General features: G+C 35.3%; 1 protein-coding gene and 1 long non-coding RNA gene across 4 annotated transcripts in view; one reads left to right on the top strand and one right to left on the bottom strand.

The window, feature by feature from the left end:
- Positions 1 to 10,242: 10,242 nt before the first annotated feature.
- Positions 10,243 to 12,015, bottom strand: LOC127935828 (uncharacterized). Of its 2 annotated transcripts, none has more exons than XR_008148182.1 (2): positions 11,868 to 12,015; positions 10,243 to 10,847 (listed from the first exon to the last, which is right to left on the bottom strand). It is a non-coding gene; the product is annotated as an uncharacterized LOC127935828 (long non-coding RNA). The 2 variants fall into 2 exon arrangements; XR_008148181.1 differs by having other exon boundaries at positions 10,243 to 10,850; positions 11,868 to 12,012.
- An 889-nt stretch (positions 12,016 to 12,904) lies between these two features.
- The window catches only part of LOC127935784 (sucrase-isomaltase, intestinal), a 54,524-nt gene continuing 42,018 nt past the window's right edge, over positions 12,905 to 25,410 (top strand). The window contains exons 1-7 of one of the 2 annotated variants that reach the window (XM_052533956.1): positions 12,905 to 13,108; positions 16,993 to 17,092; positions 22,341 to 22,402; positions 22,481 to 22,601; positions 22,892 to 23,001; positions 23,917 to 24,068; positions 24,656 to 24,827. In XM_052533956.1, coding sequence (XP_052389916.1) covers positions 12,920 to 13,108; positions 16,993 to 17,092; positions 22,341 to 22,402; positions 22,481 to 22,601; positions 22,892 to 23,001; positions 23,917 to 24,068; positions 24,656 to 24,827 — 906 coding nt within the window. In that variant the 5' untranslated portion in view covers positions 12,905 to 12,919. Of the gene's footprint in view, positions 13,109 to 16,992; positions 17,093 to 22,310; positions 22,403 to 22,480; positions 22,602 to 22,891; positions 23,002 to 23,916; positions 24,069 to 24,655; positions 24,828 to 25,410 lie in introns of both variants that reach the window. The other variant, XM_052533955.1, reaches the window with a different exon arrangement.

Here is a 25,410-nt window from a genome sequence, read left to right as displayed (position 1 = left end):
TACAGTGAATTTCTATAATACAGTATAAGGCTGTATAATTTACAGAACAGCTGTAAATATACAGCGCATTTCTGTTTTCCTCTCGATAAATTCATAATACAGTATCAGACTGTAAATGCATTGCATTGTGGGATTGATTTTATTCGCGCTCAAATTCAGATAAGTGACGCCAACTGATGTGCCAACTGTGTGAGTTTTTGTGAATTTGTAATTAATCTTTAAGCTTCTTGGTTCGTGTGAGCTTCGTTTCGTGTAAGCTTTTGTGTGCATCTATTAAATATGAGTTGCCTGTCCCGCAGCAGAAACAGTTAACGTCACATGAACTTCATGAAGACGGAAGAATCGGTCATGCGTCTGTGAGCAAAAGTGGATTTTAGAGCTTGAGAAGACTGTTCAACTGACTGATACGGTAAGCCAATCTATTTTTATTTATTTATTGCATTCAGTTTTATACATTGTTTAAGTTAGTTTAAGTTAGTTTGCAAACGTGTTTTTTTTTACCGCGAAAAAAAACCCCACTCCTTCTTTACCAAATAACGTTACATTAACTTAACTTCGAAATTTCACACAGGCAGCATACTATTTCATTTGCATGACCTGCTTATATATATATATAAAATATAAAATATACAAATATAAAAATCGTGAAAATAAATTTACCATGTCATTTGGATGATCTGCTTTTTTTTTTTTTTTCGTTTCAGGTTTTATAATCTGATGAAAAATCCAGTGCTAAAGTAAGTGCTTTAGTAGTGTCAAGTCCATTTGCAAAAATACCATGGTGTCAGTTCTGAGATTGTACTTTTGAATCGTTGTCAGCATTTTGCCAGAACATGAAAATCCATAGTCATGTTCCAAAATCCGTTTTCAAATGTGGTATTCCGGATTGCTCCAGAACATTTAAAAAGTCCACTGCTTTCAAAGCTCACATGTTCAGGGATCACAAAGACAGGCCCTCAAAGTCATCTGTTGAGCAGTTAGGAATTGATGCCTCAGTGTGTGAAATTGGTACATGTCAAGAAAAGTGCAGTGAGTTGATAAATTTCGTTTTACAATGAGTCATATCAAAGAAGGCACCAGAGTGCCATGTCCATTTACATGCAATAAACAATTTTTTGTAGCATCTACACTGACTTCACATTTATCCAGAAAACATCGAAACTCTTCAGCAGAAAGTTTGCGTCATAGTATACTGCATTACTATCCTCTGCCTGAAGTTTTTTTTCTTGTGGCTTGTCAGTAATTGTTCTCCATCATTCCTTCCCAATTTTAGAATAATGTCTGGAATGAAAGAAGTCCTGAAAGATGCTGTATTGTTGGTGTTGCCAAGCCTATCTCCAGATGTAACCAACCAGCTTGTTGAGAAGCTCATGGACCAAGGTGTCAAAGGCTTGGGTGATTTGGTTTATGTAAAAGAAGATGACATTTTGGAGTTTATAAGACCTATCCAATGCAGAAAACTTCTTAGTTCATGGAAAAATCAAGGTAAAGATAAAGTTGATGTAAAAAAAACAATAACACAAATATAGTTTATTTATTCACCCAAAAATGGAAACCTTGTCATTAATTACTCACTCTCAAGTTATTCCAAACAAGCAAGACAATCTTTCATCTTCAGTACACAAATGAAGATATTTTTGATGAAATTGAAGAACTTTTGTCACTCCATAGATATTAAATTTATAAAGCAACATGAATGTGTTGTCCCCCCCCCCCCCCCAAAAAAAATCTTTATTTTCTACAATATTAATCTCCACGGCATGTTCACTAAAGCCCCATAATGCATACCATGCTGTGTTGACATGAGAGCAGACATTGTTGTGTGAACACACATTGGAAATTATTATTTTGTAAATAAAGTGGTACATTGTGTTTAGTTTTTGGGGTTAAACAAACCACTTCTAAAATTAAAGTTAAACCCCTGGAGTCATATAGATTACTATACTGACAGTGGAAGTTGAGTATACTGTCTATAAAGGGACAGAAGTCTCTTGGATTTTATCAGAAATATCTTCATTTATGTACCAAAGTGAACCAAAGTCTTTCTGGTTTGGAATGACGTGAGGGGGAGAAATTAATGACAGAATGTTTACATTTTTTGTGTGAACTATCCCTTTTATCTGTTAAAATGCATTCTAGTACTGTTTATTATATAATTTGATACAATAAATGATTATTTATTTATATATATAAACACAGAACATCAAAACTGTCATACTGCCACCTGCTTAGGTTCTCCCCTCGGTTCCCCCCGAAACAAACACTACTCTTGGTTCACCTCCATCAAGCTCCTCAAGGCCAACATCAAGCAGTTTAGCATCAGCCTCTGCCACACATTCATGGACTGAAAATTTCCAAATTCCCCTATGCCAGACAGTATAAAGATTGCTGTTGAGAATGGACAGAGACCTTCTCCTTCTGAACGAAGACAAATGATTAGAATCAATGCTGACGAAATGAGAAAACATGACAAAACCCCCACCAGATCACAGTGTCTTACTGTTAGTCGCAAAATAGTGAGCCAGTATCCAAAGTCTTTTGCTGTCATGTTGGGTGACAAGCAGGTTGGGGGTCAATATGAATCGGTTCTTTCACAGCTGAAAGTACGCATAGACCACCTGAATCGAACAAATACACTAAGTCATCATAGGATCCAAAGAAGTGACACCGGAACTCTTTGCAGTGGTGTGTTGTTTCAATATCATATGACTTTTTCAGGAAGAGAGTGGTGATGGTATGAGAAACATAAAACAGATTTTAATTGACAACATATATATGGAAAAATCAACTGTGTTTTTATTTTTATTAAAGGTCAATCTCTAAACAACCAGCACTGGATGTTGAGTTTGGAGGGTCAAGTTGTGTGCGAAGGAGCACAGCCCAACTTCATCACTGGCCTGGCAGTGCTGTTTGCCTCCTTCTATAATTTCAATTTACAGTACCAGGATGAGGCTGCATGCACCCTTGAGTTTGTTCAGAGGTAATTCATTAGCATGTTTGACATATATTTTAGACTGGATTATCACTAACCTTTGTCTTGACAGTATTTGTTAAGGACTTACTACTTACTACTTACTACTACTACTTACTACTGGGAATAACAATATGGACCTGGTATAACACACTGGAAAACATGCTTTTCTTACTTAGTGTTTTTGTCTTGTTTCCAGTCTCAAAAAAAAAAAAAAAACCTTAATTTGGATTAATTCCCTTGGAAAACAAGACATTATATCTTATCTTATTTTACGTAGGCCCTGATTCAGTACCTGATGAGGGGATTATATTGTTAATAAACTGGATGAATAGTCGTTAAATCTCTCTCTCTCTCTCTCTCTCTCTCTCTCTCTCTCTCTATGCACAGTCTATAATATTTCATTGTGTTTTTTTCCTCTTTTCTGCCTTTTAGACGCTTTGTTGACATTTACATTTACATTTATTCATTTAGCAGACGCTTTTATCCAAAGCGACTTACAGATGAAGACAGTGGAAGCAATCAAAAACAACAAAAAGAGCAATGATATATAAGTGCTATTACAAGTCTCAGTTAGCTTAACACAGTACACATAGCATGGGATTTTAAATAATATAATAAATAAAAAGAAAACAGAGAGAATAATAAAAGAATAGAGCAAGCTAGTTAGAGGTCTTTACACATACACACATATATATAATTGCATGATAAATTAAAAGAAAAATAGAACACAAAAATATTAGAAAAGTAGTTTTTTAAGAATAGAATTAGAATAGTGAGTGTTAAAGTTAGAGGGTCAAATAAAGATGGAAGAGATGTGTTTGAAGCCGATTCTTGAAGATGGCTAAGGACTCAGCTGCTCTGATTGAGTTGGGGAGGTCATTCCACCAGAAGGGAACATTTAATTTAAAAGTCCGTAAAAGTGACTTTGTGCTTCTTTGTGATGGCACAATCAAGCGACGTTCACTTGCAGAACACAAGCTTTTAGAGGCACATAAGTCTGAAGTAACGAATTTAGGTAAATGGGTGCAGAGCCAGTGGTAGTTTTGTAGGCAAACATCAATGCCTTGAATTTTATGCGAGCAGCTATTGGAAGCCAGTGCAAACTGATAAACAGAGGTGTGACGTGTATTCTTTTTGGCATTGCAATAGTCCAGCCTGGACAGAACAAGAGCTTGAACAAGGAGTTGTGCAGCATGATCCCAAAGAAAGGGCTCAATCCTTCACATCAATCCTGAATGTGGATCGAAAGCAAAAAAAGGAAAAGTGACTTCAAAGAAAAGTTGTGCAAAAAAAGAACGCCACTGTAAGCCCACCAGTTTCCTCACTTCTGCGAAAACTTGCAGACTTTAAATGGAACAATGTTCCTGTCAGCAAGAACATTAAAAGTAATTGATTACTGCATCGTTAATTCCATTTATAAAATACAACTTCCATTTCAGTCATTTTGAGGTTAGACTCTTTAAATTTCTGGGGAAAAAAATTGTTAAAGGTTAACAAAATTACTATATTATAAAGTGTTAAGTGTTCAACTAACATTTTAAATGTAAAAAAAAAAAAAAAAAAAAGCTGTCATTTCATCCAAATGTGTTCACATAAGGCAAATTTCTGGTCGTTGCTTTTAAAATAAATGTTTTAAAACCCAGATAATGTTGTTGGATTCTATTTTCTTCTAGAGATCAGAGTATAATGTTTTCCCTGTAAAAATGTTTTTTTTTTTTTTTGCTGTAGACAGTATAATTCCATAAAATTATGTGGTATATACTTTATTTTGTAATTACAGTGCAGTACTGTAAATTTAGGAAAATACAGTATGTGGCTGGCAACCCAGCTGCCATTATTTTACTGTAAATTTACAGTGAAAAGTTTTACAGTGCTGTTGTAAAATATTTTTTATAGCCTTTTTCATCGCTGCACAAGTTAGCCTTTCCAATTTACATTTTTTATATTTTGTATATCTCATACCAAGCTTTACTATCGTAATCGCTGGCTTATTATTCGGATATTTCTTGTGTACAGAGGTGTTTCAGTGTTGTTATGGCCAGATAACTACCAGGAAGTGTACAGGAAGCATGTGACACGATGTGGCGGATTTACATCCCGTGGTAACTAGGATTTACACAAGCTCCAGTCTGGATCCAGAACACCTGAGAAGAGATGATGCTGACCCTCAGAGGACCCCAGATGATGCTGACCCTGAATCAACAACAGAACTAACAAATATTGCTACAAGTGTGACTGCATCATATAACAATTATTATTTAATAATATTAATAATGTTCATGGTCTAGCTGACTACGTCTTGTATTAATTTTTTCTAAAAATCCTGTCAAACGTGCACAAACTGACAGTCACCACCATAAGCTACTACTAAATATTGCAGAAACATAATTTTCTGTAAAGTTGCTTTGTAACGATTTGTATTGTAAAAAGCGCTATACAAATAAACTTGAATTGAATTGAATTTAATATATCCATATATCTCTGCGGATATGCATCTTTGGTCTATAAATCCTTATTGACGCTGTTCAGTGAGTCTATGTGAACACAAATAAACTGCTGCTGACATGACTGAATATGAATGAGTGGTGAATTTCTATTCAAACTGTGGTATATTATGGATTTATTATTTTGCACTCCTGACACAAATTATGAAATAACTGTCACTGCAACAATGTTTTATCAAAACATTGGTCAAATATCGAAACTAGAGTCTTTAAACTTTCAATTGATGCACAGTTTGTCCAGAACAAGTAAGAGAGTGATGTTTAACGTGCTGTGAAAGTGAAACAGTAATAAAATGGGGCCGTCGGCGATGTTTGCAAGCAAAGGAGTTAAATAACAGCTTTCCCAAACTCATCTGTCCACCATAGAACCTTGTCCACCAGCTTTCCTTGTAATTTTTCCTTTACTTTTTGGGATTGTTTCTGACGCTGCTTCAAGCAGTATGGCACAAATTATATTTAAGTTGTTAATTTCTTGCTTTGAGTCAATTACTTCTAATCTTTCCTAAGATGGTAGGGGTCCATCCTTGTACCCCTACCATCATTCAAACACACCAGCTTGCTTTCCTCTATTAATTGCTCTACCACTGAAAAACCCTTATAGATATTACCCATTTGTATCCCGACTTGACCTTATCTGAAGTTCATCCATAATTCCTCCCAGGTCAAGCTCACAATTACAACTACATGTATTATTTTGAGTTTCTGATTCAATCCCTGCTGTACCATTAATAACTCCAGCAATAAAGGTCACCAATTTTCTCTTCTCAATAATCATATAAAAGCATTAAAAACTGCTAGATCCAATTACTTTTATTCTCTTTTAGAAGAAAACAAACATAACCCCAGGTATTTATTCAATACAGTGGCTAAATTAATGAAAAAAATAAAGCCTCAACAAGTGTTGACATTTCCCAACACCACAACAGTAATGACTTTATGAACTAACAATTGCAACCATTCAGCCGTCAGCTACAGTATCACATCAGACAGTGCACTATAGACCCCCTGAGGAACAGTTCCACTCATTAGCCGCATTTCCACTGTCGGGCCAGTGCGAGCCAGGGCTTAAAGCGGCCGGGTGGGGCTAATAGACTCGGGCCAGTAGCATGAGGCCAGAATAGCGCAAGGTTTCCACAGTCAGAGCCTGAAGCTCCGCTGCGCGTCACTAAAACACGCCCTTTACACACCTCTCAGAACAACGACACGCAACCTCATCTCACCGACAAAGAGAAGTTGTCAGAAAACTAAGAAATAATTCACTGGAACATGCACGATCACCACAGGCACATGTTAAAAGCGGCCATTTGTTTGCATGCTTTGTTAAATATTCAAATTCAAATTCAGATTAATGCTGGTGTTATAGCCGTTATCTTTCTGAAATGATCCGCAGTGCAGACGCTCTCTATTTTTATAAAAGCTACCGAACAAAATCATTATTATATTTTGATTATATGCTACGTGGAGCTAAACTCTCGAGATGAGACTTATGACAGATAAAGTATGTTAAATAAATACACAATTGTGATAGAGAATAAGAAGCTGACATCAGATCTCTCCTGGTTGCATTTACCATGTTTACTATGGTAACGTTAATGTTTAGCGTGCATAATCTTTTTTTCATCACTTATAAAGATTTCTGCCTTGTTTAGTGATTATAATCCACATCGGATCAATGTATTTCAAACATTTGCTGTTGAGTAATAGTGATTTTTGAACTCAATTGATTTTAAAAAGTCTTTAATGCTAAAGGTATATCACTGTTATCTTTCTGAAATTATCCACGCTGACGCTCTCTAGACACGGAGAAACTCCGCCTTTGTTCAGAACCCCTCCTCTAGCCCCAGCTGGCCCGCTTTGCCCCAAAGTTTTCGTCGGGCCAAAAAACCCTGGCCGTTGCCCCGAGGGAGCCCCGGCGAGGCACGATCAACCCCCGGAAGTGACAGTGGAAACGCGACTGGCCCTGGCACGCAGTAGCACGCCCGGTCTTAGCTCGATAGTGGAAACACGGCTATTCTCTACTATAGGAGAGGAAGAATTGTATAAACTTGTTAAATCATCTAAACCAACAAAATGTATGTTAGACCCTATACCATCTAAGCTCCTAAAAGAGGTGCTTCCAGAAGTCATAGATCCTCTTCTGACTATTATTAATTCCTCATTGTCATTAGGATATGTCCCCAAAACCTTAAACTCTTTTATTAAGCCTCTCATCAAAAAACCACAACTTTACCCCAAAGAACTAGTTAATTATAGACCAATCTCGAATCTCCCTTTTCTGTCCAAGATACTAGAAAAGGTGGTATCCTTACAATTATATTCCTTCGTAGAGAAAAATGGTATATGTGAGGATTTCCAGTCAGGATTTAGACTGTATTATTTGGATACATTCAGAAATAATGTGCTAAAATACTGGTGAAGCAAACTGTTACAAACATTATAAACACCACATATATATATATATATATATATATATATATATATATATATATATATATATATATATATATATATATATATATATATATATTAGTGGTGGGCCTATCGGCGTTAACATGCTGCGTTAATGTGAGACTCTTATCGGGCGATATAAAATAAAAAATATAGCCGTTAATCTATTCTCAAAGTTGTGTTGGGAGCTGGGTCTATACTAAGCAAGTTATGATGATATTTTATATAACCGACTGGCTGAGGCCAGCCTAAAAAGATGCTCAGGACAGTTGACGGGCCACTGCTGTGCATCATCATGAAAGCTTTTCTTTTTCACGTTTTTAAGCCTTACCGCTTGTCGATTTAAACATTAAAGCATCCAGAAACAAGACGTGGAAAAGCTGAACAGAGTAGCTGGTCACTCGCGCTGTGTTCGGTGAGAGAGAGAGAGAGAGAGAGCCGCGTATCACGGACAGCAACACTGAACCGAGCTCTCTTCTGCGAAGTTCTCCTCGAAGTCCCTCCTGCACCTGAACAAACAAACACAAATCACAGTTTTAACAAACAAAAAGATGTGAAAGACCTAATTCAGTACTCGCGGTGTTCTGGTGTTCAGGGCTCACGCAGAGAAAGGCGTCTCAAAACACTTGAACACCGAATCTGCTTCTTTTTGCTCTTGTGCCGACAAATACATACAAAATATCCACCTTGGAAATTATGCTCGAAAAAACTGTCAGTTATTTCTTAAGTGAAAGTAAACAGTTAAGGAAAAACATGGGATGTGTATTATATTGGATGCGTTCATCGTCTCTTAAAGTGACCGCGCCTAATTTAGCTACTGGCTGCTGTAATGTTAATCCAAGAAAATTAAAAATAAAATCTTGACTGAATTACTTAGTTTTAACAGTCAAACCAAAAATTATTCAGACACCAGATATAATTTTTGATATATATAGCAAAACTGTAATAATGGGAGGAATGTTGAAGGTGTTTGAATAAATGTAGGTTTGATTGTATATTTAATTTTTATATCGAAGACTTTTCAGTGCCATTTTACATTTAATTATTTGGTTTCTGTACCTTGACACCTACAAACTTGAAAAAAAAAACGTAAACATTGTGTAAATAGCACAGATACATAAAAATAAATGAACATACAAATTAAACAATTTCAAACAGGGCCCACTGGTACAACAATCACCGGGACCCCGCTGACCCCAGCTACAGCCCTGCTCAAGTCTGTTTCACACATACTCCGTCTGCAGTGCGTATGCGTTGCATATTTTTTTTACGCACCCATGTTAACGGATTCCAGTTGCGTTCCAGGAGCGTTTCGTCTGCAGCAGTGCAGTGATCCTTTACATACCGAGTAGCGAACTGCAAACGCGTCTTGTGTGAAAGCACATCGAGTCCATGCTGCACCACATACGTAACGCACACGGACTGCATACGCACTGCAGAAACAGGCGTAAGGGTTTTTGCACCGTGTGCAATGTGGGATTAGTTTACAGCTTTTTCAAGCACTTTGTGATGCATTTTCGAAACAGGAGATGAGTAATAAGTTATTTTTATGAACCTTTACAGTGTCACCTGACATTACCTGCAGTAAATAGTTTTTATTTATTTATCTTAATTTGATCTTTTTTATCTTTAATCCCTGATTTGAAGGAATAACTCATGTCAAGTTTGCAAGTTAATTCCATCTTGGTTTATTAAATATGGAAATTAAATGTTGAAATTTTACAGGATGGTCAGTAGGAGGTGTCTCTTGCTTCCTGAAAACAACAAACACTGATCAACACATCACAAAGGATTTTATACATCTTATATTAAATTATCCATGTTCTAAAAAACAAATCACAGTCTGTCTCTTGTTTAACACAACTGATTTAAAACAACTTATTTCGTATAGTTCTTCACCCACATCCTCTACATCCCATCCCAATTACCTAATATCCTATCCTTAACCTAATTATTCTCATTCCTGCTTATTTACAAAGCTGCAAGTATCTTGTTGAAAGCAGCAGGTAGCCTGTCTGAAACTCATCTGACACGTGGAGGCATACACTTAAAATAAAAGGTTTTTAGTCTAGCTACAGTCTTGGCACAGAATTGCTCATTGTATGTGACGTACTGTAACAGAACTTGCAAGTTTTTTTTTATTATAGAATAAATAAAAAGAAATAGAATAGAAATATAAAAGATCAAGCTAGTGTTAGAGGTCTTTCTGCTTTTGTTAATTGCATAGTAAATAAAAAGAAAACAAATAGATAGAATACAAAAAACAAGTCAGCTTGTATACTATTTAAGTAAAAAAAGCAATAAATGAATAGAGTGGAAGTTTAAAAGGGACAAGTTTATTGTTTTAAGAATAGAATTGGAAAAGAGAGTGCTAGATTTAGAGGGTCAAAAAAATTGAAGAGATGTGTTTTTAGCCAATCCTTGAAGATGGATAAGGACTCCTCTGCTTGGATTGAGTTGGGCAGGTCATTCCACCAGGAGGAACATTACATTTAAAATTCTGTGAAAGTGTCCCTCTTTGGGATGGCACAATAAAGCGACATTCACTTGCAATTATAGGACAAGGTAGACAGGACGAGGGACAGACTGAAATAAATACACAGGCAACTGAAGATAATTGACAAGACACACCTAAACCAAATGAAAATCATCAGACATAGATGAAAAATTAGGTCACACAGAATGTCCAAGGGATTCTCCAGTCACGACGCCGATGGAGACTGGGAGACCCACGGTGATCCCACCACACAGATGGACTGCCAGGAGTTGGTGGGAGAGGGGGCTTGGCTGGAGTTCAGGATGATCAGGGGGCTTAGGAACGGTGTGTGCTGCCCACACACACCACAAGGCCACCCCCAGCAACATGAGCACCAGCGACAGGGAAAATACCTCCGTGGTCACTTCAGGGCAGCCAGCAAAATCTGCTTAAGTAAAATTAAAAAAGAAAACAATTAACTTTAACCTGGGCACAAGAAGCTCATATTTGTTTGCAATACTTTGTTTCAAGTGCACTTTACTCAAACAGTAAAATAAATCCATGTTTTTAATGAAGTTCTCAAAATGTTAACAAAAAAACAATTATAATGCACCCTTAACTTGTGCAGATACACACACACACAAACACACAAACACATATATATTGAACATGATAAAAACATAATAAAACTTAAAAAAAAAACAATTCACTAAAAAATCTAAGAAAGAAAGAAAGATCCAATAGATGTCAGGATAATACATTTATAATTATTATCAGCCTACCTGTCTGATCGCTACCAATTTATATATTTAAATGGGGAGTGATCTAATTAATCACCAATATAATATGGAGTGCCACAAGGATCTGTCCTAGGTCCTCTGCTATTTTCAGTATACATGTTGCCCCTTGGTAATATTATTAGAAAATACAGGATTAGTTCTCACTGTTATGCTGATGATACTCAACTATATATCTCAACGAGACCAGATAAAACTTCAAAATTATCTAAGCTTACAGAGTGTGTTAAAAATGTAAAAGACTGGATTACCAATAATTTTATCCTATTAAATTCGGATAAGACAGAGATATTAATTATTGGACCAAAAAAACAGTACACAGAATCTCATAGATTACAATTTGCAGCTAGACGGATGTACTATTACTTTCTCTACAGTCAAAGATCTGTGTGGTATATTAGACAGCAACTTGTCTTTTGAAAAACTGCATTATTCCATCTTAGAAGCATTGCCAAGCTACAAAACATGTTAAGTGTTTCTGATGCAGAAAAGCTAGTTCATGCATTCATGACCTCTAGACTGGACTATTGTAATGCACTTCTAGGTGGTTGTCCTACATCTTCAATAAACAAGCTACAGTCCAGAATGAAGGAGCTAGAGTCCTTACCAGTGGCTTACCACTGGCTACATATCAAGTTCAGTATCAGTTACAAATTATCATTACTTACCTATAAGGTACTAAATGGTTTAGTTCCTGCATATCTAACTTGCCTTGTACCACGCTACAACCCATCACGCACCCTAAGGTCACAAAACACTGGACATTTGGTAGTTCTTAGGATAGCAAAGTCCACTAAAGGAGGTAGAGCTTTCTCACATTTGGCTCCCAAACTCTGGAATAGCCTTCCTGATAATGTTCGCCGTTCAGACACACTCTCTCTGTTTAAATCTAGATTAAAACTCCTAGATTAAATCTCCTTCGCCAAGAATTAAAATAATGCATCTCATAATTTGGACTGCATCAAAAGCGCATTATTATTCTTTAGCTTGGTTTTCTCTGTTTCTGCTGGATCTTCATCCCGTGGTAACTAGGATTTACACAAGCTCCAGTCTGGATCCAGAACACCTGAGAAGAGATGATGCTGACCCTCAGAGGACCCCAGATGATACTAACCCTGAATCAACAACAGAACTAACAAATATTGATACATGTGTTACTGCATCATGTAATAATTGCTGTTAATAATGTTCATCGTCTGGCTGACTACGTCTTATATTAGTTTTTCTGAAAATGTCTGTCATATGCGCATAAACTGACAGTCACCACTGATAAGCTACTACTAAATATTGTAGAAACGTAATTTTCTGTGAAGTTGCTTTACAATGATTTGTATCGTAAAAATCGCTATACAAATAAACTTGAATTTAATTAATTTCTGATCCGACAACAGTTTTAATAAATAAAATTAAAAGATTTTTATTGCATCTGAAACATCTAAAAAAAAAACAAAAAAAAAACATATATAATACTTCATTGAAGCATTTTGAAAAAGTACATGCAATTTATTTAGGAACAGAAATATCTTGCATATTGATTTTTTTTTTTCAACAACAGATGTGGAATTCACAAGACAGCTCTGTTTTTTGACAGCTAAATCCAATGGTGATAAAGTGGCCATTAATAGTATTTCAGGTAGATAAGGTCACGCTCACATCACGAACGGAAAAAAATGTTGTCTTGGCATAAACAGCATGGACACAGACACTTGCCTCAACAGCCATGACCTTTGGTAGAGACCATCATGCACTGAACAAAACAAACATACACACCCACTTCATTTCTTTGCTCTATATAACAGGCGGTCAAGCTCAGCTCTTCCTGCTCTTCTTGTGTGCTCTGAATTTCAGGCTGTACACAGGACTGGAAAAGGAAGGAATTAACAACAGTGTACTTCCATCTCACAACAAGGTAGGAATATATATATACACACATATTGTCGTCCAAATTGCCGTTTGAACAATAAGATTTTTTATTTTTTTGAAAAGAGTCTTCTGCTCATCAAGGCTGTATATTTATTTAATCAAAACAACAAAACACTAACATTGTGAAATCTTATAGCAATTTCTAATATTGGTTTTCTATTTGGTAACACTTTATTTTGATAGTCCACTTTAGACATACTACTAACAGTAACTTTGCAACTACATGTCAACTAGCAGTTAGTAGACTATAAGTAGACTGTCTGCTTAATATCTTCTAACACTTTCTTTGTCAGATAATCCAACTAACCTTAAACCTACCCTAACAGTCTACTCAGGGAGTTAGTAGACATGCGGGCTGTCAAAAAGATTACAATTTTGAATACTCGTCGAATTTAAAATAGACATCCACATTCAAATGCAAAAAAAACGTTCCATTCGAATTTTTAGGTGTGCGTTAAGGAGGCTGCTTTAAGGCCAGACCTGGGTATACTTCACATTCTGTGCTCCATTCTGTCTTGCGTCCTCACAACTTTCAAAAGGCGGACGAGCTCGACACGCAGTACCACTTCTGTCTCATCTTTCACCTCGTGCTTATGCTGTACATACAGTCTCAAAAATTGCCTGCATGCAGGCGGGGTGCACAGTTTTCCGCAAGCCCTCTTGATGACGAAAATTACATAATGCAGACGGTGTGTGGATGCAGATGGCCCAAGTATATTTTGGCCTTTATCAATGGTGCACGAGATGCGATGACAGTGTAAGTTTCAGTTCATTATAATTTTTTTGTTAGCCTATCCAATTAAAGCCATGTGATGTTCCTTCAAGATATTGCGAAAAAAGAGAACAACAATGTGGAGAAGATGTTGTTTACATCAACACTGAAACCAAGCCATTCACACAGAACGCATATTTTCTAGAGGGACACCTGTGGACTCGCATCTCGCACAAGAGAGCCAGATGTTTAGAAAGCCATGTAAAATTAATGTATGTTCAACTTTTTAAAAAAATATCTCGAGAATTTTGTTGGGTTTTTCCCCATCCCAATGCTTCTCATGTTATTAAGTGTCAAATGTACTCTGTGTGATTGGCTTTCCACGCTTTGTATTAAACTATGCATGCATACATGATACTGTTTTATTTATAGTTCTTTAAGCAACTTAATTATAATCGGTTTATAAACATTTTATTAAATATTATTCACTTAACAATCATTTATTAACATTCATTTAGTCATTTATTCTAATACTTTTTAAACATTAAACCTGCATTAGTAATATTTTGCTCGATTCGCCCTCTTGTAGCTTCAGGAGAGAAGAAAATAGTTTCTCTTCACCCTAACTGAAATTATGCATTTTAAATTCGAATATAATTCTAATTTTGATAATATAGAAGTTAAAAATTCAAATTTAGTTTTTCAGCCATTTTGACAGCCCTAGTAGACATGTAGTTGAAAATAATGAGTTTTAGTTGATATGTAGTTAACATGTAGTTACAATTACTTATAGTTAGTAGAATGTCTAAAGTGGACTATCAAAATAAAGTGTAACCTATACTTTAAAATAAAATGCATTTCTGTGACGCAGCACTGAATTTTCAGCATCATTATTCCAATATTCAGTGTCACATAATCTTCAGAAATTATTCTAAAATGATGATTTATTATCAGTGTTGAAACTGTTGTGCTGCTTAATATTGTTTTTTGGAATAAGTGATACTTTTTTCTTTGATTCTTTGATTAATGCAAAGTTAAAAAAAGCAGCCTTTGTTTAAAAATATAAATCTTTTCTAAAAATATAAGTCTTTACTATGACTTTTTATTCCTTTAACACATCCCTTCTGAATAAAAGTATTAATTTCTTAAAATAAAATAAAAAAAAATAAGAAAGAAAAAAAAATGACTGACCCCAAACCAATGGTTAGCATTGTACTATATTGTAACACACAATGTTTTTTTTTAATATCTAAATTCTGTTCTGTTTAACTCTTTATTATAGAACCTTAGAAAAATTATCACAGCCCACCCCCACAAAAAAAGAAGCCTTTCAAGGTAACAAAATCTAAAATAAAAATAGAATGGGAGATAACTAGGTCAAAGTAGGCGAAGATAAAAATTTTGTCATTATTTTATCCTTTTACAAAATACGAACAAAGTTATACATTACAAATACACATAATATAAAAAATAAAACAAAAAGTGCTTGTTTTTTCAGGTACAGTATTTCGCAGTAGCCTAAATTAAAAAAAATTTAATGAACAAAAATGTCAATGTCCCACTTTTCTGAAACGCATAGATTTTTACAAAGCTCATTGTTGTGAAAAAGTGAGGTGTGCTCTGATTGGCCAGCTATACAGTGCGTAGTGATTGGCTGAATGCCTCAAGCGACGAGACTCAGTCCAGCTGCTCTGATCGAGCACATCCCATCATCGGTTCTCTTTTAGCAGATTAGTCAATGTACTGTTAGGAGTAACTGAATAACTTGTGATATTGGTTTATTTCACGTCAGAGGGTGTGTAAGGCATGTTTATAAACCAAATAACTTAAGTAATTTGTGGATTAGTGCATACTGGAGATGCGAACCGTTTCAAACGATTCAGTTAGATTTGGTGAACTGGTTAAACCGGTTCACTAAGAAGATCCGGTTAAATAGAAAGATTTGATTGCGATCTGTACATCACTAGACAAGACAAAACCAATAAAACCTTTTACAAACTAGGCATTTGTTGAATTCAGTTGGACATAATAATTGATTATAATGACTTATAATGTCTTTTTAATTATTGTGTTGCATATTGCGCTGCTTAAACATAAAACCATGTCTGTATTTGTGTTTTAATCATCAGTAGCAAATTCTGTAAATATAAAAAATGCACTTGCAGGCTGTGAGTCAGAAGCACCAGATTGTCCTTGCAAAATTTTAACTGTCCAACTTTATAGAAACAGCTGTTGTGCCACAGATGCATTGCAGGCTACTCGTTCAGGAAACAGTCATCACCCTCCTAAAAATGTGAGGATCTTAATATTTGGGTTGAATTATTCTGTGACAGTTTTGAAATACAACTTCACCAATGATTTCTAGATATGTCCTCTTTTGGAAGGCCAAACCGAGTTATTTCACTTTTTTACAATGAAAAACATTGCGACAACAAGGCAACAGCGAGAATAAAAGTTACTCCTTCTTTCTTTGTGTGAACATTCAAGCGACGTTATCTTGACACAGCATGACATAGAGATGTGGGGGCGTGTTTAGACGAGGCGTTTAGGAAAGTGTGATTGACTCTTTACTTGTATAAAGAAGATCTCTTTGGATTTGAGCATTTACTCGTTGCAAATGTACAGCTCTTCTTCAAACACCAAGAGCTTGTAACACTACAATGAGAAAGGAAAAACTACAATCTCACAGGAATAAATTATATTTTAAAGTATATTAAAATATAAAACTGTTATTTTAAACTGTAATAATATTTCACAAAGTAACCGTTTTTTTCTTTAGCATTTTTGATAAAATAAACACAGCATTATATATGCAGAATAGAAGCATTTATATTGTCAGACTGTTACAGATGCAACATGAAGTACCTCTATTGGACATTTACAGATTGCAGAATTGAAAGAAATTATTGTGTTTCAGACTGTTTAGACTTTTTATATCTGTTGAAAATGTGGATGTTTTATGCTTTCATGGAATACATCTAAAGAACTGTATTACAGGAAAGGTTAAACGCAGTGACAGTGAAACAAAATATGGCTAAAGAGACTATTAACCTGTGTGTTTCATACAAAGACTCAAAGACATGTACTGTGAGTGTCAATGGCATGCAGGGAGATGAGTTACTGTACGCTTATGGCTGTTTACACTGTGTGTTTGTCAGATGGGAAAGCGGCGCTTCTCAGGGTTGGAAGAGACCCTGATGGTGTTGTTTGCATTGTTCAATTTACTGCACACTGGTGAACCAAGAACAATCAGAGACGGTAAGTGAAGAGACGCCACTAATAACCACACACACACTCACATGGAGACACAAACATGCATTTAAAAACACGTCTGGATATTAGAGACTCATGGCAATACTAACAAGCTTACATTTGTGTAGGTATAGCAAGTATTTAATTGCAAAGTATTCTTCTTTAAAAATTCTAAATGTAAAAAAGGTCTAAAATAGAAGAATAGATGTTCAAAATACACAGAAAAAGAATTATCTTACTTATTTTAGATGAATATATAATACATATAAATTCAAGTTATGTCATTTGCAATGCACTTTATATATATATATATATAGGCAGTATAACAGCCTTTATGCATGTGTTGTTGTTAATTTTTTTTACGTTTTCTGGAAGATGGAGAGACAAATTTGTACTGAAGTATTGATGATAGTGATAGGAGTGCATCAGAAAATAAGGTTGTAGTAATAAAAGTTGTTGAGGACCAAGGAGGATAGAAGCAATGAGGGTGAGGGCAGTGATAAAAAATAAAATAAAAATAAAAATAGAAAGTCAGGCATTTGGGTACATTATTGTATGCCAGTTTGAAAGATGTGATCCATACAACAACCAGAGGTCAGCAAAGATGCCAGTGTCTATTGGCAATACTATACTGACAAGCAGCGATGCTCCAATGATGAATGCACAAGTCAACATCTACTTACGTGTTGGTTGTGTGGGGTACACTGAAAAGGAAGAGTCTTGTTTACTTTCACTTGTGCTACAATAATTGATTTGAAATTCCAAGATTAAACACAATGTAAAATTGTTTTAATGCTTTTGTAAACACTAAGACATGGTTTATATATATATATATATATATATATATATATATATATATATATATATATATATATATATATATATATATATTATATATATATAAGTATATTAGTAAAGATTTGTATTATTTTTTGAAACTTTTGAGACTTTTTTACTTCTTTTCAGTGAAAAAGCTTTTGACTGTGTGTGAAGTTTCAAACAATGGGTCAGAAAAAAGAAACCCTAATGGGACAAAGTCAGTTATAAATGATGGAACATTAAAAAAAATTGGTCAAAGGTCATATGTAGAACATAAATTTTGAAAAAAAAAAATATATATCCTAAATATATGTAAAATATAATGTCAATAATTTTAGTGAATTCACATTCCAATTATATGGAAGCCTATTTCCGCCAAGTAAGAAAAAAATGCCTTAAAAAGTCAAAATTATTACATACTTAAGTCATAATTATGAGATAAAAGTCAAAATCGTGATTTACTAAGTCAAAATTATGAGATAAAGTGTCGAAATTATAATTTACTAAATTGAAATATTGAGATAAAAAGTCAACAGTTTAAATGAACCGTGAACATTGGTTGCAGTGCCTATATATATATATATATATATATATATATATATATATATATATATATATACAATACAGACCAAAAGTTTGGAAACATTACTATTTTTTATGTTTTTGAAAGAAATTTCTTCTGCTCATCAAGCCTACATTTATTTGATCAAAAATAAAAAATAAAATTTAATATTGTGATATATTATTACAATTTAAAGTAATTGTTTTTAAATGTATTATACTTTAAATGATCATTTATTTCTGTGATGCAAAGCTGAATTTTTAGGATCATTATCACATGATCTTTAGAAATCATTCTAATATGATGATTCATTATCAAAGCTGGAAACAGTTCTGCTGCTTAATATTTTTTCAGAACATGTGATACTTTTTTAGGATACTTTGATGAATAAAAAGTAAAAAAAAAAAAGATATGTTTATAAAATATAAATATTTTGTAATAACAATATACACTACTGGTCAGTAATTTGGGGTCAGTAATTTTTTTTTCTTTTTTTTTCTATAAAATCAGTACTTTTATTCAGCAAGGATGTGTTAAATTGCTAAAAAAATGATAGTAAAGAAAATATATTATTAGAATATATATTATTAGAATTTTTTATTTTTATTTTGAATAAATTCAGTTCTTTTTAACATTTTATTGATCAAATATATTAGACAGCAGAACTGTTTCCAACACTCATAATAAATCAGAATATTAGAATGATTTCTAAATGATCATTTGATCGACTGATGTTACATGTGACACTGAAGGCTGGAGTTATGATGCTGAAAATTCAGCTTTGCATCACAGGAATAAATTATTTTTTTAAGTATATTCAAATAGAAAACTATTATTTTAAGTTGTAATAATATTTCACAATATTACAGTTTTTTTCCTGTATTTCTGATCAAATAAATGCAGGCTTGATGAGCAGAAGAAACTTCTTTCAAAAACATTAAAAATAGTAATGTTTCCAAACTTTTGCTCTGTACTGTATATATTTAACACATTATGTTTACATAAAAACAACCTTTTCTCTTTTTCATCACCACTAGGCTGGGGCAAGCAAAGCACAATAATTTATATCAAAATCTATATTAATTTAAATTTATAGCAGCAGTGATTCCTCAAAAAGAGTCAGGTTCTTTCGGCAAAAATCAGGCACTGATTATTCACCCAAAAATTAAAAAGGGACAGTTCACCCAAAAATTAAAATTACCCCATGATTTACTCACCCTCAAGCCATCCTATAGGTGTATGTGACTTTATTTCAGACGGACAGAAATGGAGTTATAAAAAAATTATCCTGGCTCTTCCACATGGCTCCAGTGGCTTAATAAAGGCCTTCCCAAGCAAATCGATGGTTTTTTATAAAGAAAATATAAAATTTGAACACTTAGCAAAATATGCAAAATATGAAGGTGATATGAAATATATGTCAAAATATGAAATATCTACTTGAAGCTAGATATTTTACTATATAAAGTTTAAAAAATATATATAGGTAACACTTTATTTCGATAGTCGACTTTAGAAATTCTACTAAATGTAAGTAACTTTGCAACTACTGTAGATGTCAACTAGCAGTTAGTAGAGTACAGAGGTGGGAAGAGTACCCAAAAAACGGTACATAATCCATCAGAAATCATTACAATAATTTGATCTACTATCAATTATGTTTTTTTTTTATTTTGTTTTTTTTACTTTCATTCATCAAATAATCCTAGACATAATGTAACAGGTTCCAAAAAATATTAAGCAGCAAAACTGTTTCCAGCTCTGGTAATAAATCAATATATTATAACTCCTCACACGACTGAAAATCTAAGCAAAACAAACCAAATGCACATTGATGGATCTTCTGTCTATTCTGCAAAATGTAAACAAATGTATATTTCTGCTAGTATATTTCGATTCTCAAATTCATAGATTATGTTGGATAATATGCAATGGTCAAAGTAGCCTAATAATGTAATCTATTAATTATGCAAAAAAAAAAAAAAACTGTCTGTTTACTTAAGTAACAGATATGGGTGTCATGCATTAACATATTTTTAATACGGCTGACTTTATATTAAATGTGAATTTAACATTGAAAGGTAATGTGATATAAAAATGGCTACTAATATTTTATTGTTCAGAAAGAGAGCAAATAACATTTACATTATCAAAGATCATTTTCACTGACAGTCTAGATTTCAATCACTCTCAGAAACTCCCATTAAAATCACTGAAACTGTTAACACTGTGAAATCAATATCTTAATTACAGATTCGTACACACATCTGCTTTTTGCTGTTATTGATGAGAGAATTCGCCAGAAAGAGGTATTAAGTCAGTGAGAGTGAAGGAAGCATCAGCGTCAGCGATGACTCATCTGAACGCCTCTGATTGGCCAATGCATTCATTAGCTCAACAGAATCTTGTGTGATTGGTTATAATGCGCAGCGCTGTAAGAACGCATCAGCTAGCGAACACAGATCTGAATTTAGCAGCTGATGATATGACTCGCTGAACGTTTTCACGCCGGTGTGATTGTGTTAATATTAATAAAATATTAATCGGCTATTTTTTGTCTTTTGGAAGCTGCATTCAACTTGACTCCCCTCTGTTATAAGTTGCACGTACAACAAACTAATGTCACAGTGGTATCGTGTACTGTAATCGAATGTAGCCCAAGTTAAACCTGTCGAACTGTAGACAGCACATACGGTGTTCATGTAATAAAGATCTTCATCGCTAGTAAACAACAGTCTTTGCAGATCTGCTTTCAATTCAGTGCAGATCCAAAGCCACATCTTCGACACTCTTGATGTTCTTAAACTTTCTGTTACAACAATGAGAACCGCTTCAGGCGACTCAGCACGGGCGGCAGGGAACTGAACGAATCATTAAAACTGATTCACAAACCAATTCACTGGTTTGCCAACTGGTTTGATCAAGCTTATGAATACAATTGACTCAAAATAATGAATAATTCGCGAATGAGCATCGCTCATTGTCCAGAGAAAAGTAGATGGAAGTGTACATGGGTATTAAGCACATCTTCAATTTCACTATTTACTTTATCAGCTCTTAGACTCAGCAAATGCTGACTGACAATTGTACAGACTGGCCAGATAATGAGAGCTTTACAACTGCAGTGATCTAAATGAACTTACACGTTTGTGCTTTTAAAATGCTTACACAAAGGAAAAAGAGTGCAAAGACTTCGGAGTTAAGTCTTTATCCTCTTTGTTAGTGTTCCTGTTTTTATAAGTTGAACTTGATCTTGACAATGCGTTTTAAAATGTGGCGTGAGAAAATGAAAAAGCAGATGAAGCGCAAGAGACAGAGACAGACTAGTGCGCCTCTTGAGGTTTACCTGCACAGCTTTCTACCAGCTGTCTTCCATTACACTCATAGGGATCGGTCGGGTTTAAAGGGAACAAACTGAACATGGGATAGGCTCACAGGACTATTGATGGGGGGAGTCTGTCAGGTTACAGCTGGACTTGTTTTAGGGGTACAGGGTACTAATGGAGATCAGGTTACAAAACAAACAAATAGATTTCTGGAAAATATGTAGCAGGTTACTTGGATAAATGTGGTAGTGTTTGATATATGATTATATCCGATTACATTCTAGTCAATTATTACAAAATAAAATCTTTCTGAAAATGCAGTATATACATTTGAAGAATTCTAGCCAGTGTGTATGATCACTAGAAATTGAACAACAGTTAATTGTTTAAGTCTTCAAGGAAGGAGTTCACAAGTGTGTTCCGTTTGTTTGAAAAAAAAAAAAATCTATAAATAGTTCTCTCTCTCTCTCTTAAATTATACCACAGTGGTAATTTGTCTCTCTGTACCCAACTTCAGATTCAGTATCAGTTCCAATCAATATTACAGAATGTCCCCTTGTTCCATACGGCGAGAGGGTGGACTGCTTCCCAGATCCCGGCGCTTCCGAGGTAAGACGCAGTGGAAATGGCCTGCATCCCATACAAACTCTCAGGAAGCTTTGCTAAATTGTACTCACATCCTTACAGCAAAAATGCTTGGAAAGAGCTTGCTGCTGGAGCCCTGTGGATGAGGCTAACGTCCCCTGGTGCTTCTTCTCCAGAAACCATGGCTACAATGTGGTCAGCAAAAGCCAGCCTGACAGCACACGTGAGTTCAGTCTGAACGGAGAATTTAAAAAGTTTACAAATCGTCTTTCCATTGCAAACGTTTTGTTTGACCATGTATAACACAGAGGTGTCCTGCACAGTTTAGCTCCAACTTGCCTCAACACACCGGCCTGGAAGTTTCTACTATGCCTTGTAATACCTTGATTATCTGCTTCAGGTGTGTTTAATTGGAGTTTAGCTAAACTTTGCAGGACAGTGACCCTCCAGGTGCAGAATTGGACACTGATCTAGCAATTATAGACCTCATGGAAAACGTTTGTTTTGCTGTAGATATTGAGGCCAGGCTGACAAGAATGGATGCTCCTTCTCTATTTGGGGCTGACATTAAAGAGTTGATCTTCTACGCTGAAATGCAGACTGAAAACCGTCTTCGATTTAAGGTCTGTTTAAAAAATGACACAAATAGCAGAGGCACTGTATCAATATGAACACGTCTATAATCTTCTTCTTCTTTCGGCTTTTCCCTTCAGGGGTCGCCACAGCGAATCATCTCTTTCCACCTATCCCTATCTTCTGCATCCTCAACACTTGCACCCACTAGCTTCAAATCCTCATTAATTCCATCTATATACCTCCTCTTTGGTCTTCCTCTTTGCCTCCTGCCTGGCAGCTCCATGTCCAACATTCTCCTACCAATATATTCACTCTCCCTCCTCTGAACATGTCCTAACCATCTTAATCTGGCCTCCCTAACTTTGTCTCCCAAACGTCCAACATGAGCTGTCCCTCTAATGTACTCATTCCTAGTCATGTCCAATCTTGTCACTCCCAAAGAGAACCTCAACATTTTCAGCTCTGCTACCTCTAGCTCTGATTCCTGTCTCTTCCTCAGTGCCTCTGTCTCTAAACCATACAACATAGCTGGTCTCACCACTGTCCTGTACACCTTCCCCTTGATTCTCACTTATATTTTCCTATCACACAGAACTCCCGACACCTTTCTCCACCCATTCCAACCTGCCTGCAATCGCTTCTTTACCTCTTTTGCACACTCTCCATTACTCTGGACTGTTGACCCCAAGTACTTAAATTCCTGTACCTTCTTCACCTCTTCACCCTGTAACCTTACTGTTCCACTTCCCTCCCTTTCATTTACACACATGTACTCAGTCTTACTACGACTTTCATTCCTCTTCTCTCCAGCGCAAACCTCCACCTCTCCAGGTTTTCCTCCACCTGCTCCCTGCTCTCACTACAGATCACAATGTCATCTGCAAACATCATTGTCCAAGGAGACTCCTGTCTGACCTATGAACATGTCTATAATGGCATGCAATATTCTTTTTGTCTTCCAGATCACAGATGCAAACCAAGCCAGGTTTGAGGTTCCTCACGAGCACGTGCAAGCACCTTCCAGCCCTCCCACTGGACCCCTCAAATATAGACTAGAGTTGATCCAGAACCCGTTTGGACTGAAAGTTTGGAGAACATCTCCCGAAAAACTCCTGTGAGACGCTGATTTCTTATGGATGTTGTTTGTAATAAAACATCTCTCATTAGAATAACTGCCCAGTGAGAAATAGGCCTTATTTCCAAAGAATAAAATGATTTGCCACACTATTATGAAAATGCTGTTTTAACTGTTGTTTTCTTCTCAAGTAATTAGCTTTTACATGACCATAGTCAGGTCTGTACAGTATGTGTTTTGCAAAACAATTTTGTAATCTTTTATCTGATAAAAAGCCCGACCTAAAAGCCTAAAAATAATGTATTTATAGTGGATTGAGCATATATTGATATTTCATAAGGAATATATCTATAAAATATGCTTATTAATCTAATTTGTAGTGAAGTTATTTTTAAAATGAGACAATGCATGTGAACGATTCTTAGCTGTCAGTTTAGTTGTGGCTTTACAAATAGGATGTTGATCTTTTTGGTGAACCATCTATCAGTATTTTACCTTTTATTCATGTGGTTAGGGTGCGCATTTTCACTCTTTTTTGACCCCTCTATATTTGAGGGCATGCTTGAAGGGTCAGTGGATATGTTCTTGACAGGTTTGATGACAACATCCCTTCCTCTCTCGCTCAGGTTTGACACAACCATTGGGCCGCTGATTTTTGCAGATCAGTACCTTCAACTCTCTGCTAAACTACCCTCTCACAATATTTATGGACTGGGAGAGCATGTCCATCAGACCTTCCGCCATGACACCAACTGGAAGACCTGGCCTATCTTCGCAAGAGATGCTTTTCCCAACGGAGTGAGTCATAATGTTCAGATCATTTGCACAAACATTTTCACTATTCCAAACCAGTATGAAAAACAAAGTTTTAGTTATGTTATAAAATAATATCTTGTCCAGAAGCATCATAAAAGAAGTAATTTGAATGAAGTCATTATTCACTGATAACTGGCACAACTGGATCCTTGAGTCAGTGAGTGTGATTTATCGAATGACTCAATTAGAACAACTCAGTAATTAGCACAACTTTCTGAGGAGATCTGGGGTGGATTTCATGACATTCGAAGCTTCAAACATCATCAATCATGTTGTATTGTCATTTCGATACAAGCATTGGCACAGTATGTGATACAAAAGTGCTTTGAAAACTACATGGGAGCCGCGATACCAATCGTCCCATCACAATCTGCCTAATCACCCTTTTTCTTGTGGTTTATATTTGTGCTCTGTTGGATTGACTGCATGTGTTTTGATTCACGATTCTGGATTGTCCCAATAAAAGTTACCTTTGGATCTCCTGCCCAAGTCTTGGAGCACTTCGAAATAGTTACCATGAATTAGCATGTTTTAATAGGTTTCTAGCTAGCACGTTTTACAACAT

This window comes from Carassius gibelio, chromosome A19 (genome assembly GCF_023724105.1).
Source record: "Carassius gibelio isolate Cgi1373 ecotype wild population from Czech Republic chromosome A19, carGib1.2-hapl.c, whole genome shotgun sequence".
Taxonomy (NCBI): domain Eukaryota; kingdom Metazoa; phylum Chordata; class Actinopteri; order Cypriniformes; family Cyprinidae; genus Carassius; species Carassius gibelio.
This window is presented reverse-complemented; position numbering and strand designations above follow the sequence as displayed.